The sequence below is a fragment of the Mixophyes fleayi genome, chromosome 3 (genome assembly GCF_038048845.1).
Source record: "Mixophyes fleayi isolate aMixFle1 chromosome 3, aMixFle1.hap1, whole genome shotgun sequence".
In the NCBI taxonomy this organism is placed as follows: Eukaryota; Metazoa; Chordata; class Amphibia; order Anura; family Limnodynastidae; genus Mixophyes; species Mixophyes fleayi.
The window spans coordinates 31,964,935-31,985,833 of NC_134404.1; the positions used below are offsets into that span (position 1 = coordinate 31,964,935).

General features: G+C 41.3%; 1 protein-coding gene across 1 annotated transcript; it reads right to left on the reverse strand.

The window, feature by feature from the left end:
- Positions 1 to 1,119: 1,119 nt before the first annotated feature.
- Positions 1,120 to 20,559, reverse strand: LOC142142615 (adhesion G-protein coupled receptor F3-like). The gene is made up of 9 exons (XM_075200487.1): positions 20,511 to 20,559; positions 16,902 to 17,033; positions 15,799 to 15,998; positions 14,387 to 14,569; positions 11,041 to 11,380; positions 10,004 to 10,323; positions 5,330 to 5,368; positions 4,212 to 4,247; positions 1,120 to 1,271 (listed from the first exon to the last, which is right to left on the reverse strand). Exons 2-9 carry the CDS (start codon positions 17,023 to 17,025, stop codon positions 1,200 to 1,202), a joined length of 1,314 nt encoding a protein of 437 aa, XP_075056588.1. The 5' UTR covers positions 17,026 to 17,033; positions 20,511 to 20,559; the 3' UTR covers positions 1,120 to 1,199.
- Positions 20,560 to 20,899: the final 340 nt, after the last annotated feature.

The window sequence follows — 20,899 nt, forward strand, 5'->3', positions numbered from 1 at the left end:
CCAACATTCACATGAATGGCTTTCTAGGAAGAATAAAGTCAGATTTTAACCACTCACACCCAAGACAAATTTATTTTCAATTTAAATGGACCGCATGGTCACGTATATATACAGTGTAATATGCTCTGTACATTTCTAGCAGCAATATTATGTACCTAGGAATCTAGTTTTATGTAGTGTTAATTTTGTTCTAGATGTTCTGTGTGCACAATGCTTTTATTGAATTGTAAAATGAAATAATCAGTGGTAGTTATGGAGTTTTTGCAAATACCCACATATCTCAAACATGAGGCTTAGTTATGAGAGAGATATGAAACAGGTAAATAGATATGAGAGAGAGATATCAGTGAGATAGATATGAGACAGACACTGGAGATATATAGATATGTGAGATAGAGATATGAGACAGACACTGGAGATATATAGATATATGAGATAGAGATATCAGAGAGATATGAGACAGACACTGGAGATATATAGATATATGAGATAGAGATATCAGAGAGATATGAGACAGACACTGGAGATATATAGATATATGAGATAGAGATATCAGAGAGATATGAGACAGACACTGGAGATATATAGATATGTGAGATAGAGATATCAGAGAGATACATAGGAGTGAGAGCGATAAGAGAGATATGGAGATATATGAGTATATAAGATAAATACTGGCTGTATATTCATCTAGCGCACACATACCTGATAGCTTTATGTTTACACTGAAAATTAAAGTTGATCTAGGACATGTCCTACCCCAACTATAAATCTGTCCCCACATTTTAAATTTACCCCCCCCCCCCTCCAAGGCAACGTGGTTTTGCCCAGGTGCAAAATTACTCCTTTTTTATGCTTTACTTTTCTTAATGACTCAGGCCCTGAGACACTAAGACTAATCACACTATGGAACATTTGTGTATTAGACTATGTAATATTGCAAATAACAAACAGTTTAATGAAATAACCAGTTTATTATACTCATATAAAGTCAATGAAGCAGCGACACACTGGCTTCTAACATCCGGCTACTGAATCTAGAGACCATGACTACAAATCGTGAAAGGACAGAACTCGTAGGACTTGTGCATAACTTCAAGTTTATTCACATAATCAGCGTTTCAGCCTGTTACTAAGACTTTTGCTAAAGTATATAATTTAGTTTCTCAAGTTCCAATATTATTTCCATCCAGTTACCGTCACTTCTCCTTTTTTATTGAGGATGTGGTCTTACCGGGAGCCTCAGAAGTGGACGTGGTTGTGGAAGTTGGCTGTAAAACAGAAATATATGGTGTTTATGTTAGGATAATGTTTATGTCATTTAGTATTTATTTATTGGTACTAAATTTAAATACACTAGTAATAAAATAGTATGTATAAAAGTTAAACAAGCTCAACAATGTCCCGTTTTGCCCAAACCAAGCCCTCATTCAGGTAGGCCCCACCCATTTGCGGGTCTAAAAATCAGGACTATCCTGCCAAAAACGGGACTGTAAGGAGGTATGAGACTATTATGGGATGGAATGCAGAGGTAGTGTGGCCTCCTATAATATAATTACTCTATGGCTACAGTTATTTTCCTGAAGCCTTGTGGAAGCTAATTATGGTACAAATGCTGGCATGAACTAAATAAAGTCAAGTTAATAACCAAGCAGTCACATAAGTGCTATTTATAGTGACAGCAGTGGCTGTTTTTAGATGGGTCCGAAGAGAGAAGGTTTGGTTCCCGGAACTCTGATTGGTGGATTACACCGGCCATTTACCAATCAGATTGCTGTATACACACCAGCCAGCGTCTTGTACTTTCAGTGGTTGATGGCCAATGCTTCCCACCAATCAAAGTGTCTGAAGCCCTATAATGGGTTTTCAACATTCTGACTGTTGAATTATTAGTGCTGTCCACCAATAAGATGGCCAGTACTCTGATTGGTGGATAGGCCCAACCATTCATAGTCTGAATAACAGATACCCACTAGACCAGGCCTGTCCAACCTGCGGCCCTCCAGATGTTGTGAAACTACAACCCCCAGCATGCTTTGCCAGTAGACAACCAGTTGATATCTGGAAGGGCATGCTGGGACTTGTAGTTTCACAAACACCTGGAGGGCCGCAGGTTGGACAGGCCTGCACTAGACCGTCTCTAGTTTCTGAGCACTTTCTGTCCATAACTCTGAGGCCAATAGAACTTTAGGGACAACATTGATAATCCACCAGAGATCTGCATTGTACAGCCACCAGAGATCTGTGGATGTGTGTTTTAAAGCTACTATACATCAGGGGTCTGTATTATATTATATTTATAGACAACTTAATAAAGCATAGTTATAGGGCCATGCGTCGACGATTTGCAGTAATTATTGGATCATTATGTGAATCATATTAGCTATACCACCATCAAATAGTATGAGAGGGGGCATATTTTTTTCCCCAGAATTTGTGCTAAGTAAGTTTGCTAGAAAGCCCACTGTTCATAAACCGACAGTCTTCATGGGCACAGGGGCCAATTGTTCTGCCATTCAGCTTGCAACTTTCCCTAAATTTAGTCCTAAAGTGGCTCCATGAAGTACCGACAGGAAGTCCGATATACATAGGAAACAAAGTCCTTGTATTTAGAGGGACTGGGGATGCAGTTGCAGAAAAAGGCGTGGCTCCCCAATGAAAGGGGTGTGGTCAACTTCATTTAGGGTTATGTCTGGGCAAGTTGGGACAGGAAAGTGGGTTGGGACGTGACTAAAATGATCACACTCTCCCCATTGAAAATGCTGAGAGAGTTTGGGCAAATCCTTATTTCTCGTAACACCTGATAAAATCCTGATAAAGTCATTATATTTACAGTATATATAGGGAGTTTGATTAAAACAGTCATGTGGTTTTGCAGTCACGTTATATGTTCAGATTACATCCACTAACTATATATCCAATTTTTTCTCTTTCATTGAGCAATCTTGTTGTCTTGGTATTTATTGGGGAGTTTATGTTGGCGTGTTCTGTGTTCATTTTTGTGTTTTAAAAATGCTCAATAAAATAAACTGGGCGTGGTGACCAGATGGACTTCGCCTTGGTCTGTACGGGGAAGAGGATAGCAGGGATGGTGTCACCCTGCCACCAGACAGTCGCCAACTGCGCAATATTTGTAGGCTCATTCGGCTGCCACCACTGGGCTCCTTTGCGGCACCCAGAACCGCGTACTTCTGGGGTAGCTGGTATAGCTGCTGCCGCGCCTCTTTGCTGTGGGCAGGCTGATACCTCCTGACCATTTACTATGGATCAGGACTGCTGAGTAACGGGCAGAGCGTTGACACAGAGATGCTGGGTTCAACACAGGACAGCTGGGGCCTGGATTAGAGTGTAAGCTCTTATCTGTTGGTCACAGGATACAGCAGGCAATAGTCGCAGGCAGAATCTTCAAGCAGTGATGGTTTATTGCTCAAGATTCCTGACAAGGACTTTTACACACCAGTTTGAGGTACTGGTGATTATCCAGAAGTTACAGATGGAATGATACATTACATGGTAAAACAAATATTTTTGTATACAGATTCTGCCACCCATGTTGGCAGAGGGTAGTCCTGTCCCCTGATCCTTGCTATTTAACATCAGGATATAATATATTCTCTACTCTTGGATTTAAGCAAATTTAACTTACAAAATTCACATCAATCTGTGATTTCCTAAAACTTACTGCCTACATTGTTAAGAGGTTTCCTGTCTCTCTAACAATACATGATAACAGGTAATGGCTCCCTGCTGTGTATTCAGGCTGAAAAAGTGTCGGTCACTCACAGAGGAAAAAGGGACTAATTAGCATGAGGCTCAATCTAGAAGTTACAAAACATATTTGCTATTGCATCAAAAATCAATACATAAATATGAAAATGAGTACATTTAAACCTAGCCCTTTCTGACACTGCACTCCAGTTATTAGCCTGCTCCACAGTGTCCATACATTAAATATTTACATTTAATTTGATAAATATACCCTTTTAAACATCTTTAATGTCTTAGAGCTGAGGTTTAACCCATTCGGTACACCAACAGCAGGTATTAACCCATTCGATGCGGCAGCATTCATCTTGGCCATGTGGGAGGTGAGAAGGACCATTCCATAGATCCCATATTCTGAGTCTACCAAAGATGTGTTTAATACCAACAGTTAAATGATGACCAACACAATCCCCATTTCTGTAAATGTAATAAAACAGGAAACTCACAGATGACGATGGCTTGTTGAAGAGTACCTCTCGCACCTAAATGTAGATTGAACAACAATTACATTGCATTACTTATATCAGTGCTAGGAGTGATCATTACAGCAGTAGTATAAAATGATATATAGGGCATTGTGTCCTCAGTGCTGCCAGTGCATGTGGGTATTGGGGAGATACAGCCTGCCATGCCGCTAGGCATTTCTATATTGCCAAAGCTAAACTTGAATTAAAGTGCCCCCATCACTGACATGTGATACATAGAGGAACAGCAAATGTTACAAGGGCAGCTATAGATATATGGTTGGGGCCAAAATTAGGGGAGATATCTCCACAGACAAGTAGTAAGAGAAAGAAATAAAGAATACAGGACTGTCTATGAAAAGTACTGAGAATTGTAGAGAGCAATGCATAAATAAATACAGTACGTCACAGAAGTGCAGCCATTAGTGCAATAAAAACAAACAAACAAATGGCAAAGTTAATTAAAAGCTGAAACATGAGCAGAAAAAACTGTCTACCAGATTTAAAGGCAATGTCAACTTTTCAAGAACATTTCAGTACTCCGTCGGTGAGGTCGGCTAACTGTACGGCTCTACCCTCAGAACCCCATGTTAGCGTGACGATCCATACCAGCGGCGGTGAAGGGAGAAAATTCACCAATAATTGGACAGAGACAATGCATCCAATCAGATGGAGCCATTCATTACGCTCCTTCCTAACAACATGGTTGGAGGTTCTAGGTACCTCTATAAGTATTGGTAAGGGAGAGCCAGGGGAAACGGCTTCTTGCTAACATCGGTGGTTCCCTGTAACCTTGCCCTATTAACCCACAAGAGGAAATCTAGGGCACTTGCAGCAATCCTGGCAACTGGCTCCTCCAAAGACAGACTTATATTGTCCACTGGTCATTTTGCTCTTTACAAATGAGGCCGAGCAGTAATGAAAGTGGGGTGTATACGGGGTGTGTCATGCCGCCACTTCTCCTACTGCCTTCATTGTAACACTATCACATTCCAGTCACTTACATTCCCATTACATTTCTCATACCGCCAATTCTCAATCTCCAATTCTACCACTAAGGCCAAGTATATTATTTTGTATCTTGTGTAAGTCAAGCTTACCTTTCTTTCCATGATGCAAGTCAACAAAATAAAGAAACCCTGTCAAATAGATAAGTTAGAGACATATGCTTAGTATGTATGTTTAGGATGCTGTATGTACACATAAAACCGGCTCTATATTAGGAATTTTTGCAATCAAGCTGATGATTATTACTGCACATTAAGAACATCCAGATTTTGTATTTAATATTTAAAAAAAAAAAGAAAGAAAATGTTTTAAACACAGATTTTTATAACCGATTATAGACTTATAACTTGTTAATTTATTTTATACATATTTTTTTGTGCATGTGTTCTGATGAGACAATATATTGCACATCTGCCTGTGTAAGGTTTAGACAGAGCTTACTTACACCCAGATTCAAACGGTAACTCATAATGAGATCCAATTGGATTTGTTGGAACTTCCGCTTTCGTTATTTTAAACGCACGTGTTGTGCAGGTAACGTCTGCACATGAATCAGGCTCATTGTCTATTATGCTGATTTCATTCTAGTACAGCCAAATACTCCAACTTTAAAGTGACACCTAACTCAAAAATTATTTTTTAAATTTGTTTCCAAATCTTGTTAAAACATTTATATACTTGTCACACCTTTCCTTCTAAGCTTGGCACACAAAGGCCGTTTTTGCAATTGAGAAACGTGGTCAGTGTTCTCTTTAGCCACATACATAGATGGTCAAATTGGTCAAGATCTTGGTCTGAGCAGCTGGATCTTTTCTGGCTTCGCTGGAGTCCATTAGTGAGGTTAGAAGATCCCACATGCTGATAGCGGTCATCTGCGGCTATCTTCTTATTATCAGCATGCCGATATTGATCCCATTGATTTTGATTAGATTATTACATGAAGGTCAGTTTAAGATAACACATGTGGTTGGGCCAGTTGTTGTATATTGGCTGCAATTTTGGAGTATATATCACCAGCATAATGAACCGATTATGTGTTTTTTCCCTATTCCGTAGTTACTAATCTGTAAGTAAGCTAATTGTCCCATGCACTCCTGTTATCAGTATAATCTCCTGCACTGTTGAAATGAAGCACTCCCTCTTGTTATCAGTATAATCTCCTGCACTGTTGAAGTGAAGCACTCCCTCTTGTTACCAGTATAATCTCCTGCATTGTTAAAGTGAGGCCCTCCCTCTGGTTAGCGATATAATCTCCTGCACTGTTGAAATGAAGCACTCCCTCTTGTTACCAGTATAATCTCCTGCATTGTTAAAGTGAAGCACTCCCTCTTGTTACCAGTATAATCTCCTGCACTGTTGAAATGAAGCACTCCCTCTTGTCACCAGTATAATCCCCTGCACTGTTGAAATGAAGCACTCCCTCTTGTTACCAGTATAATCTCCTCCACTGTTGAAGCGAAGCACTCCCTCCTGTTACCAGTATAATCTGCATTGTTAAAGTGAAGCATTCCATCTTGTTACCAGTATAATCTCCTGCATTGTTAAAGTGAAGCACTCCCTCTTGTTATCAGTATAATATCATGCACTGTTAAAATGAAGCACTCCCTCTTGACACCAGTATAATCTCCTGCACATTTGAAACAAAGCACTCCCTCTTGTTACCAGTATAATCTCCTGCACTGTTGAAATGAAGCACTCCCTCTTGTTACCAGTATAATCTCCTGCACTGTTGAAATGAAGCACTCTCTCTTGTTACCAGTATAATCTCCTGCACTGTTGAAATGAAGCACTCCCTCTTGTTACCAGTATAATCTCCTACACTGTTGAAATGAAGCACTCCTTCTTGTTGCCAGTATAATCTCCTGCACATTTGAAATGAAGCACTCCCTCTTGTTACAAGTATAATCTCCTGCACTGTTGAAATGAAGCACTCCCTCTTGTCACCAGTATAATCTCCTGCACTGTTGAAATGAAGCACTCCTTCTTGTCACCAGTATAATCTCCTGCAATGTTGAAATGAAGCACTCCCTCTTGTTACCAGTATAATCTCCTGCATTGTTAAAGTGAAGCATTCCCTCTTGTTACCAGTATAATCTCCTGCACTGTTGAAATTAAGCACTCCCTCTTGTTGCCAGTATAATCTCCTGCACTGTTGAAATGAAGCACTCCCTCTTGTTACCAGTATAATCTCCTCCACTGTTGAAATGAAGCACTCCCTCTTGTTACCAGTATAATCTCCTGCACTGTTGAAATGAAGCACTCCCTCTTGTTACCAGTATAATCTGCTGTACTGTTGAAATTAAGCACTCCCTCTTGTTACCAGTATAATCTCCTGCACTGTTGAAATGAAGCACTCCTTCTTGTTATCAGTATAATCTCCTGCACTGTTGAAATGAAGCACTCCCTCTTGTTACCAGTATAATCTCCTGCACTGTTGAAATTAAGCATTCCCCCTTGTTACCAGTATAATATCCTGCATGGTTATGATTTATTGGGATTCTTTCACACAGATGTCTTCTCTTCACCCCTTTACCAGCTTACATAGCAGAAGTCTCAGTTGTATACTGCACTTTCTATAGAAAATACAATCACCAGCTCCCAATCAGCAATTTCTAAAGGCAACTTTAACCACTTTGAGACTGGCATGGGGTTTACACCTACCTGCCTCATTAGCAGGCTTTAGCGCAGCATAATTTTTGTTGGGTATATTGTTTTTTTCTGGTTATTTACATTATTCTTTTATTAGCACATTGAAATAAATTGCTTTGTATTTTAAAGGCATTAATTCCCCCCCTCAATAAATATTTTCCCCATAACTATTTACACAGATATGTCTATGTATATTTGCACAAATATGTCTATGTATAAATGTGTACTGTACTTTGCTGAATGTCTGAAGTAGTTATAAAGGCAGAAACAAAGGTATATTATTTTTTTTAACTTTTAAACTCTTTTTAAAACCTTTAAGTCAGGGAAGGCGTTTAGGCTCACTAGTCGCTCAGACGGACTATATGTATTTTTATTAATAATAGATCAAATGTAAACTGGATCTCACAGTGACTGAAATAGATCCAAGTTAGTAGTCTTTTAGTAATGCCTTGCATGGTATAGACGAGTCAATAACTTTCTGCTATAATGTGGAACCTCTCCCGTTTTAGGTTGATCAAGCTTAACGTCTGATTGGGTGATGGTACTTACATATTCTTTGTACTGGTAGTCTTCTTGATTGTAGATACTGGTTAAACATTACAGGCCTGATTCATTAAGGGAAAAAAATTATAACTTTGCACCTGGGCAAAACCATGTTGCATTGGAGGGGGAGGTAAATGTAAAATGTGGGGGCAGATTTATAATTGGGGTAGGACATGTCCTAGATGAACTTTAAATTTCAGTGTAAAGATAAAGCTATCAAGTATTTGCGTCCTACATGAAAAAACAGCGAGTATTTAGCTTATGTGCAAAATAATAAACTAATCTGCACCGCTTGTACTATAACATGGTTTGTCTGGGAGGCTACTTACTCATTTTCTTTGCCTTACTTTCCTTAATGAATCAGGCCCTACTAGTTTAGGCCTTCCATAATGGATACATGCTTCTAACATGGTGTTTACATACAGAAAATGTAACTTCATACTGTTGGTTAACATTTAAATGGTTTGAACTTAGCTGCAGAAAGACTTTAGGAACACATCACTGACATTACAGGATAATTTCACCTCTTAATGCTAAATTAAGCAGAGACTGAGAGGCAGGTCTTCTCTATGGTACAGTACAGCACAATGCTACGGAATGTTAGTCCTATTTGACTAAAGCTGCGCACACACTACATGGTTTTCAGCCAATTATCGGGCCAATCACACGATAAGCGAACATTCGGCACGATATCACATTAGTGTGTACCCTCCGACGATGAACAGTTATCGCTCCAAAGCACATTGTATAATTTCATTTGATTTTATGAACGGACTAAAATTTTAGTCAACGATGGAACGATGTCGTTCCAATTCTGCAGTGTGTATGCACTCATTACCAGCAGTGTCCATAGATCTGGGGATCTTTTCACCTGTGGTTATGACAGATGAAGAGCACAGATCTGGCGGTAAATCGTGTAAAACATCAATAGTGTGTACATAGGAATCAGCTGCTGATAGGGACTGTCAGTCGTTGGTAAAAATATTAATGATATCGCATCGGGAGAAATTTTCTGTAGTGTGTTCTCAGCCTAACACAGACTTTCACTCCGAAGCCAAGTTCTATTGCTGAAATCACCAGCAATTCGCCAGGTTACAAACTATTTTAATCTATGCTTACTTTTCTACCAGACAGCAGGAAAGCGAGTAACAGTCATCATCATCATTTATTTATATAGCGCCACTAATTCCGCAGCGCTGTACAGAGAACACATTCACTGAAGCTTACAGTCTAAATTCCCTAACATACACACACGGAAACACAGACTAGGGTCAATTTTGATAGCATCCAATTAACCTACTAGTATGTTTTTGAATTGTGGGAGTAAACCAGAGCACCTGGAGGAAACCCACGCAAACATGGGGAGAACATACAAACTCCACACAGATAAGGCCATGGTCATTCATTTGTAAATCGTCAGTTGGCCAATATTAATTTTCTAAAATAAATTATATTTGGAATCTTCCCTATTAAACCTGTCCACAAATTCCATTCTCGTTCATATATTATTTACTCCCGCACTCACTTGCCTGCAAAAAAATTACTTAATTACATATTGTCTCCTTAGATCTTACCTGAAAAGCATTCATCCCTGCAAATCCATACGTGAAGATCTGCTTTGTCAGATTATCAAGATCCGTCAGTAGAGCAAAACCGAAGGCCCATGTAAATCCAAAGACGGGTGTTAATACTACGATTGCCTTCAGGATGCTTTTAGCTGTGTCCCTGTCATCTGGGAGGCTTGCATCAGAAACAGAGGGTCTGCTTAACTTGGCAATGACGACCAGCAGCGTAAAAAAATTAAACACAATGATGAATCCCGCTGGTATGGCGAAGGTATAGATAGCGCCAGTTCCTGGATTTAGCCAACACACGCTTTCGTGACTGTATCTATCTTTTGGGTAGAAATATAAAAAAGTGCCAGAAGCTATGGATGCGGGGATAAAATATCCAACAAAGAATGAAAGTGAAATATAAACTCTCTTTCTCAGGTGGTGGAACAAAAAGAGAAGCTGGTGTAGAAGCATCACGCTCTGGGCGAAGGTCCAAAAGAAAAGGGCCAGGTAGAAGAAATGGTTTAAGAAGGTTATTGAGAGACAGATGAGTTTTTTGGTTAAAACTGAAGGAAATGCGGATGACAAGAAGCAGACGTCCGCGCAGAGTAAAGACACCGCGATGTTGACCAGCGACATGTGTCGAAAATAAGAGATGTTTGATCTTACTACGTTCTTCCATACAAACCATTCAACCAAGACACAGATGCAGAGAGAAGCTATGGAAATCCCAAGTCCAACATAGGTGATTTCCTCAATTAGAGCGAAATTTTCCGCATTTATTGACATAAGCACAGCAAAAGAGGTCAAGTGGTTGCACCTGCAGTAGGTGATATTGGTCTCCATGCTTGATGTACAGCCAACATCTGACCACGAGCCTCCATAATGAGGTAGAGAGAAGTCCCAGAAAACGCAATGCTGAGAGTACCTTTCATCCGAAATGTTGGTCTTGAATGACATTAAGATATTAGAGGAAACAGAGCTTGAATCTGACAGTCTTATAGAGGTGGATTGTACAAGGCTATTTAATTGTGAGTCATTAAATTTCTCAGATGTACCTGTTAGGAGACTTCCGATGGAGCTGAACACCACAGTGATGATTTTAACATCGTTTTCTTGCAGCAGTGAAGAGATGGTCTGCTGGTTTATTGACACGCTCAACCCAAGTTGTGTGTCAAATGTCTTTTGATAGTTTTTCCCAACACTTCCTCTTTCGTAGGCACTGCCCTTTAACTGGATGTTTTGTAGATCAATTTCAAAGGTCCCATTGTCAACCTGGAGAAGTTGGCTAAATCTCTCCACCGATTGCAGCACTTTGGAAGCTGGTGGACCGTTGGAGCTTTTCCAAAGCGATGAGTATCTGGGATCTGTGAGGTTGCTGGCAACAGTGAGGAAACTCTGCAGGCAAAGCAAGACAAGTAGTCACGGAGGGCTAGCACAACGCAAAAGTACAAGAACCAATAGCAACCAATTAGACATTAATTTCCATTATCTAACTTGCGTAAGACCAGTCAAAGCTGTTGTATGACTGGTTACTATTTACATAAATGACCAGAGGACCCAAAGCTCTGATTAGTGATCCAAGGAGATAGGTATCTAAATTAGCGAAGGGGTGGCCCAAATGTCCTGTGTTATTTTATCACTAGTCTAAGGGAAGCACTGTGGTGTTCGACCTTTTCACTGTAGTCAAAATTGGTATGATCATATTGGGCCTGATTCATTAAGGAGTGGAAATGCCAATACATGCTTTATTTTGCCTTAAATTGCACTGCGCACACCCAAAAACTGAATATATGCCAGTGACCTCAAGTGTATGCAATTCATCTTCGAATACAAAAGACACTTCCAACAGCCTATGATATCATGGGGGCTGCAGGGAGGCGAAGGGGCGCATGCATGTAGTCAATGTACAGTAAGGGCGTGCTAAGGTTGAGCGCACGCACATCACCAATTCAAGCTCTGGACATCTCTTCGGTACATGATTTTCAGCAGTTTCACTTGCACCAGCTACAGGTCTGCTATCAGTACCAAGTGATCATGTGACAGTCGCGTATGCATGTTAGAGCATGTGTTTATAATCAAGAGCAGCTGTAAAAATGCATTTTATGGAAAGTAGGTATTAATAACATCATGGTAAATATATTGCATGTAAAAAAATTAATGATTATGGGCCTGATTCATTAAGAAATTGAGTAAGTTTTCTGGACAAAACCATGTTGCAATGCAAGGGGTGTAAATTAGTTTATTATTTTGCACATAAGTTAAGTCTCTTTTTTCATGTAGCACACCAAATATCAACTTTAAATTTAATGCTATCAAGTATTTGTGTGCTATTTGAAAAATACAGCCAGTATTTGCCTATGTGCAAAATAATAAACTAATTTACACCCCTTGCATTGCGACGTGGTTTTGTCCACAAAACTTCAGTAAGAAAACTCACTCAATTTCTTGCCTAAGTTCCTTAATGAATCAGGCCCTATATTAATATCATCATCATCATCATCATTTATTTATATAGCGCCACTAATTTCGCAGCGCTGTACAGAGAACTCATTCACATCAGTCCCTGCCCCTTTGGGGCTCACAGTCTAAATTCCCTAATATAGACACACAATCACACAGACACAGACAGACAAAGAGGGAGATAGACAGACAGGGAGACAGACAGAGACTAGGGTCAATTTTTGATAGCAGCCAATTAACCTACTAGTATGTTTTTGGAGTGTGGGAGGAAACCGGAGCACCCGGAGGAAACCCACGCAAACACAGGGAGAACATACAAACTCCACACAGATAAGGCCATGGTCGGGAATCGAACTCATGACCCTAGTGCTGTGAGGCAGAAGTGCTAACCACTAGGCCACTGTGCTGCCCATTAACAGGTGTTAATGTATGTAATAATTTAAATATTGTTCTGTGTATTCTGAAGTTTCTTTATATATACGTATGCATTGTGCATATCCTGCAGTGCGATGTGTCTCTCTGTATAAGGCAAGTGTTGTATAGGCAGAGAGTACTTACACCCGTTTTCAACAAGAAATGTTTCTTCTTGTTGAATATGGGCATAGCTGCTGGCAAATTACCCTTCTAATGCAAGGAGTTTGGCAAATTGGGGCGTTTCTTGCGTTTCTTGGTAGAAAATGGATCCCTCTGTGCTCACTTGCAAAATGAGTATTCCATTGAGGAGTGAGATACCTGAAAGAGCTTTAAGAGTTGGAAATTGCTCCGGTCTCAAGAGGGTAAAAATTTCTTCCTAATCCCGGCACTGACAATTGTACATAACTTATCACAATGTGCTATTAATGTCAGTAGCCCTGTATATTCTAGTTTTTTTTTTTAGGAAAATGCCTATTCTTTTACAGTGTTTGCCAATACCAGTTCTTGAGGGAGTCCATACTACAGTTTCACATCTCTTACAGTAAAGAAGCCTTTCCATAGTTGGAGATTAGCTTTCCTTTCTTCCAGCCACCAGGAGTGGCTTTGTTAGACATGTTGCCATGGAATGATCATACTCCCCTTAATATTCTCATCTCAACTGTACATCAGTCAAACTAGCACAGCCTTTTTTCATAACTGGGATTGTCAAAACCCCTTCTTAATTTAGTTGCCCTTCTGTGCAATCTTCCTAGTTTTAGGACATCCTGAACTGGTGTCCAAAATGTAACTGCACATTTATGCTGTGGATTACCTAGTTCCCTATAATGGGATGACATTATATTGTTCTCCCTGGAGTCTATGCCTATTTTCATGCATAATAATATCCTGGTGGCTCTGGATCCAGCAGACTGGCATTGCATGCTCTTGCTAAGTCTTTGATCTACAGTTATACCAACACTCTTCTCCATCATAGGTTCACCCAGTAGTGTCTCAGGTCAGGTGTATGCTGCATGCACATTTTTACCAACCAAATGAATAATTATACATTTACATACCGCCCAACTGCCTCGGTTTAGGCAGGACAACCATGATTTAAGGGGTCTGTTCCACCATCCCGATCGGGACAGCTTTGTCCCACGGGTGAAAAAGTTGGGAGGTATTGTCTGTTCACTGCTGCTTTGCACGCCCCCATCTTTCCAAGGCCATGCCCCCAGCTTGACATTGCCATGCCCCACTGCCCCGACTCCGCCCACCCAAATGTTGAAAGGTATGAAATTTGCACATCGAACTTCAACTTAATCTTGCTGCCCAATCTACCAATTTATCTAGATTCCTTATTAAAGATAAGGCACATTGTATGGAATGTATAATATACATAATATCATGTCAACTGCACATATAAAGTACCATTATTTCTATCTACATCAATTATAGTACAGTGTAATAAAAACTACAAATTATATCAATAGTGAAATTACGCAGAGCTAAAACCTCTTTGATACTCTATGGGGTTAAGAGAGAACTTACCGTGACAACGTTTACATTAAATGTATTGTTTACGGTGGCCGTTATTTGGGAGATTGCTCCGAGTATGGTGACTAATGCCGATACTTCTGCCGCATTGGAAATAATTGTCCCATTCGTGCTGGAAATGTACTGGATTATCTGGGGGACTTGTACTTGAGGGATCCCCAGGCCTTGCTCCATTGCCTGTGAAATGTGACAAACAATTACAAAATCGCCACCGTCACCTGCTACACATTATCCCTGTATAATCAGATCACAGGTTCACACTTAGGGTACGTAGACATGGAACCATAATAAAAAAGCACAGAGTGAACCATTGAATCTTATGTGGAGTGCATAAACTATACTATATACTATACAATGATCCCTACTTTTAGCTCAGTCTGTGTTCCATTTGTGCTCTGTTTCAGTTGACCAGAGCTCTGGCACCATTTGGATGTAGTCGCTAATCGTAACAATCTATCAGTTACACACACAAATGTAACATCTTAGGAAGTTCTTCCTCATCAAAAACAAAGGTGTTTGATGTAAGGATATGAAGCTAAAAGAAAACCTCATTAAGATGTGTTTGACTTGGGTTAAAGCCCAATCTTCAGGTGCTGCTCATCTGGGATGTTCCCAGTTTTGAAATGGGCCGGCAGGTAACAGCCTGTTGCCAATCAGATCTTCAGAGTGGCCCTGGCAGTAGGAGAGGGGATTGCGCTACCGATCTTGTGGGAGTCAGTGACTAATACCGAGGAGGGTAAGTGAATGGAGGATGAATTACAGGGTAGGGGGTGAAGAAGGGAATAATTGATTACAGGGTAGGAGATGATGGATGGGGACTGAATTACAGGGTAAAGTATGTAGTAGGGTGAATGAATTAGGGGATTGAGGGAGGGGGGAATGAATTACAGGGTAGGGGATGAGGCAAGAGAAATGAGTGACAGGAGAGGGGGAATGAAATAGAGTGTGGGGGATGAGGAACGGAGAGTGAATTACACGTTAGGGGATAAGGAAGGGGGAATGAATTACAGGGTGAGGGGTGAGGTTGGGGAGAATGAATTCGAGGAGAGGGGGAATGAATTACAATGTGGTAGATGAGGTTGGGGAATGAAGGGTGGGGACTGAATTACAGGGTGGGGATGAGTAAAGGGTGAAGAAGTGAGGAATTGATTACAGGGTAATGGTGAAGGATTGGGAATGAATTACAGAGTAGGGGTGAGGGAGAAGTAATGAGTTACAAGGTCGGGGGTGAGGGATTGGGAATGAATTACCAGGTCGGGGGTGAGGGATTGGGAATGAATTACAAGGGCAGGAGTGAGGTGCAAACACATTTTTTGGTTCGAACTCAGCATATTTTATGCAAATAAGACAGTGGTATGTCCGTCTCTACATGAAGCCCCCAGAAAGTGTGACAATGGCTGTGTTACCTGTACGCTACTCAGTGCCACTTGCAGGACCTGGCTGATACAGTTATCTTGGACAGTCAGCCACACTCCATCTGATGAGCAGTCTCGAGCCAGATACCCAGATCTCCCAGGAGGGCAGGATGCAGTGGCTGACACGCCAGCTTTCGACACGTTCCAGGTAACGCCATAGCTCCCATTAATGCTGCAATATTTGTCTCCCGCTAGGAAAAACACTCAATTACTGTACAGCTGTAATTACTGTTATTACATTATTTTACTTAATCAGATTAGATCACCAACCATGCAAATGTGACTGAGAAGGAAAACACACACTGGTGGATACGGAGATTATGGGACTTACAGGCACCAAACCCAGAAAAAAATGTCCAACAGATGTTAAGAAAGTTAAACAAGCAAAATAAAAAGAAATGAACAAACCCTGCAGTACTACTTGTGGCCACCGTGTGGTGATGCAGAGCCCTTCCTGCCATCCCTTGTATGCTTTCTGTAGACTGCAGTTTGTACACTATACTAGGACATGATTTGTAAATACCATACTGAGGTTTCTTTGCCTTCCTTCCTATGTATGTGTAAAAATATGATGTGTGTTAGGTTTAATGGTGACCATGAAAATACTGTTTGCACATGTGATAATTACAACATTTTACCCCTTATCTGACACTCTCTCTCTCTCTTTGTGGTTCTATCTATCTATCTATCTATCTACCTATATATCTCACATTCTAAGGAGTAGATTCACTAGAACTTATATAACGGAAAAATGGCAAGTATTGCCCATAGCAGCCAATCAGATTCTGACTACCATTAGTACATTTCTTCAATTTTTCTTTTTCAGAAGTTTTACTAGATCTACTGCAGAGTCAATGCTGCATGACTAGCACTAGTAGATAATAGAAATTGCACCATTTAAGTCCTTTTAATAATTGGATGATTTTACCACCACCCTAGCAAATAAAAAAAATATATATTACCACATTTACAAAGCATACCACCCAACATGGGCAGAATGTGTGCTACAAACATATCTTTTCTAAAATAAAGTGCTATTTCCTCTTTAAAGTGTATGATCACATTAATGACCAGAGTACAGTTGGTGGACGTACCTTCGATTACAGTCACGGGGATAGAAGTTTGTTTTTGCTGTCCAGCTTTGTTTGTAAAGGTACAAGTGTAATTTGTGTCGTTAGTTGGGCGCGGAGGAGCCAGTGTGTAACATCTTAAATCCATTCTATTACCTGTCAAGACAATGGATTTATTTTAGTTAAATCTGACCCCGGAAAATCTATATTATTTCATGAAACTCTAATAGGATCATTTATATATATATATATATATATATATATATATATATATATATATATATATATATATATATGGCCTTGGATAGGAACACATTTTTCCTTTGTTACTCATAGCATTTCAAGCAGTTGTCTTTTAACAGCCTTCTGATCACAGAAGGTATTCACATCCTCAGAGCTTTCTGATTGGCCAATAGGTGCAAGTAAGATACCATTTGCATATGTTTACCCAGAATGCCTAGGGCAAGGTTAAATTCTTCACTCTGATGTTCTGTGGGTTCATATCTGTTATAAAATACCTATGACAATGTGATTACCTATTGAATGTTATAAGAAGGCTCTTTTTTTTTTTTTTTTTTTTTGAAAGCCTAGGTAGTCTGAAAGACTACAATCTGTGCTCTCGTGCCCAAGTGTCCGAAAAAATAAGTGAAAACTTAAAAAACGTGCACAAGGGATGCAGAACTGGCCCTCCTCAATAAAGGAAGGGCCCTAGTCCCCGACCCCCGGATCCATAAGGACCCTTAGGGGGCAAGGGTCTTCAGACCCCCATCGCTGTGAGGCTAGGGGGGTCCCTTTAGCCCCTGGGATCCGCCGAAGCTTCACCCAGGGCTCAATAACTGTCCACCCCCTGAAGGGAGGACCAACGATGTTTTCAGGGGGGCCGGAACCTGATGGCCACACAGCCCCCCCTAGATCTTCGGGGGTATAGAGCCCATAAGGACTTTATCCGCACCCTAGAATCCGTGAATAAAACATAGAAAAAAGTGGAGTGACAAAACAGGTGAGAAAATAAATAGTGCCGTGTATAACGGCCCCAGCCTTTCGGCCGATAAGAAGGCTCATACAATATTAAACCCCAATGATTGCCCTGTTTAAGTATTTCTATCCAAATAATATGGGCACCAGCCAAGGCCGCAGAGAAGAATCTTGGGCCTGAGTGCAACCTTTTCTTGGGGCCCTCCCACACTTGTAAACCTCAAAAAAGGTGGTGCTGTGTGCTCAGCCTAGGGCAAACTCGCTAACTCTCCCGGAATGTCTGGGTGACTCCCGGATTCTGGGGTAGGTCTCCTGGACTCCTGGGAAAGTATGGCAGACTGCCATACCCACCCACCGCTGTAAAATGATGCTGGTGCATTATTACGTGCAGAGGCGGGACCAAAGTGACGCGATTCACTGAGCCCCGTCCCCTGCACTCCCCGGCATCTCCTGACAGCCAACTTGGCCTAGGGGTGTTAATAAAAGGACCAATAGGAAACTATTCACCTTCATAGTCACTTACCCCGCCCAGGGCCCTCTTAACAACATTTGGGGCCCCCGGGCAAAGCAGTGCGCCGGGGCCCCTATATATATTAATAAAAAAAAAAAAAGAGGCAGCGAGAGAAAAAAGTTCCTGAAAAAAAGAAGAAGAAAATACTTACCTTGCTCTCAACTGGCGATCCGGCTCCCTCCCTGGTCTCCTCCTCCGTGCTGCACTCCGCAATGGATGTCGGGCGGGCGTCATGATGTCACGCCCGACATGCACTGCGAGTGCAGCACGAAGGAGGAGACCAGGGAGGGAGCCAGATCGCCAGCTGAGAGCAAGGTAAGTATTTTTTTATTTTTTTCAGGAACTTTTTTTTTTTAGCTGCCTCTGACGGGCCCTCTGGGCTGCAGGGCCCCCGGGCACCTGCCCATCGTGCCCTATGGAAGAGATGGCCCTGACCCCGCCCATTAACATTATTGGTTAAACACAGGAACCCTAAATACAGGCCCGGCGCTCCCATTAGGCAACCTTAGGCAGTTGCCTAGGGCGCCGGGACCTGCAGGGCGCCGCTGACTAGATTTTTTAATCTAGTCAGCGGCTCAGGAGAGGGTTGCACCCCGCCGCCGCTGTTTTTAAGTGTCCGCGGCGCATCTGTAAAGTATCACACTGTGACAGTGTGAATAAAGTTCTTTCCCGGCGCCCCCCTCCCCTTCCAGAATGCATCACTCCGCCTCCTGTGTGAAGAAGGCGCGGATCAGCTAGAGAAAAGGTAAGTAAAATCTACTTTTTTTTTTAGTGTGTCCGCGGCGGGGGGTGGGGGGGGGGTTGGGGGCGGCGAAATTTTGCCTAGGGCGCCGTGAACCCTAGCACCGGTGCTGCCTAAATAGTGCTGCAAACATTAATTTGAAGATTGACTAGGACTATTTAACTTTCCACCTGCTACTCTGATCTTTTGTGAATGATCCTATGAAGATGTACAGGGATGTTTAGCTTAAGCAATTGGATTTCCCTGGAAATAAGGGGAAAGTCATAGAGCCTGATTCATTAAGGAAAGGAAAGTAAGAAAAATTAGTAACTTTGCCCCTTGGCAAAACCATGTTGCATTGGAGGGAGATGTAAATTTAAAATGTGGGAACAGATTTATAGTTGGGGTAGGGCACGTCCTAGATCAACTTTAAATTTCAGTGTAAAAATAAACTATCAATTATTTGTGTTCTACATGAAAAAACAGCCAGTATTTATATTATGTGCGAAATAATAAACTAATTTGCACCCCTTGCATTGTAACATGGTTTTGTCCAGTACAAAACGTAGTCATTTGTTTGCCTTACTTTCCTTAATGAATCAGGCCCGAGGTCTGATTCAATACACTGCAGGATAGGTCCAATGCATATGTGGAATACAAAGTCACAAAAGAACCGACAGAGAAAACAAATATTCAATCAATGTCACCTGTTAATAATATAGCTATAGACAAAAGATAATAAAAAGGTGTTTTTCATTTTTTTTGCCATGAAATACATTTATTAGAATGCTATGAATGTTTTATAATATGCACTTTTACAGTTACCCCTGATTGCAAACACATGTTCTAGCTGCATACACAGCCGTCATCACTATCACTCGGCACTTACACCTGACCTGTAGCTGCTGCAAGTGATATGATGGTAAAACACAGAGCTGTGAGATGACCAAAGCTTGAATTGGACATTGCTGCTGCAGGTGCTCCAGCTTGGCACGCCCTTACTGTACACTGACTACGTGATACGGCCATTCCCCTCCCTGTTCCATCCCTGAAATCATGGTCTGTAGTAAGGGTCCTTTACGCTCGAAGATGTATTGGAGGTTGCTGTGTTTTATGCCATACGGTCTGGTTCTGGGCATGTGCAAAGCGATTTTACACAAAATACAGCACGCATTGGCATTTACGTGCCTTAACGAATCAGGTTCAGAATGAGTCAGGAAGCCATTAGATATAACTAATTAAAGCTGTATCCACCAAGCTAGGTATGTTCTTCCAATAAATAAGTTGACTGTTAGAGCATTGCTAAGTGATTTAACTGCCCTGGGATTCAAACTAAACAAACCGGCTAACAATGCCACCAGCTACTGCTCTGGGAGGGAGATGTGTTTAATTATTTAAACCATTTGGAATGCGCTCTGCTTCCTACCTTGTGATGCTTGCGACTGCTTCTCCTCAGTGTGAGTGACAGGCTGGGAGCTTGCGCCTTACGCACTGTGATGTCACAGCTTGTCGTTGGCACAGAGGAGAACCAGCCATCAACATCACAGGCAGCCCTGACTCTGACATCGTCTATCTCTGCCTGACGCTCCTGACTCTGACATCGTCTATCTCTGCCTGACGCTCCCTCTGCTTGCTCCAAAAAAGGGAAGGTGGAGCACCTGGAGGTGGGGTGCCTGAGGCGGAGGGGCTCCTGGGGTGCCCAGGTCCCCCTGCTCCATATAATTCAATCACACTAAAAAAAACGCAATAGAAATAAAAAAAACAAAAAATAGTTCTGATTAAAGGAAAATATTGGCTGAAACACTGTGCTATATG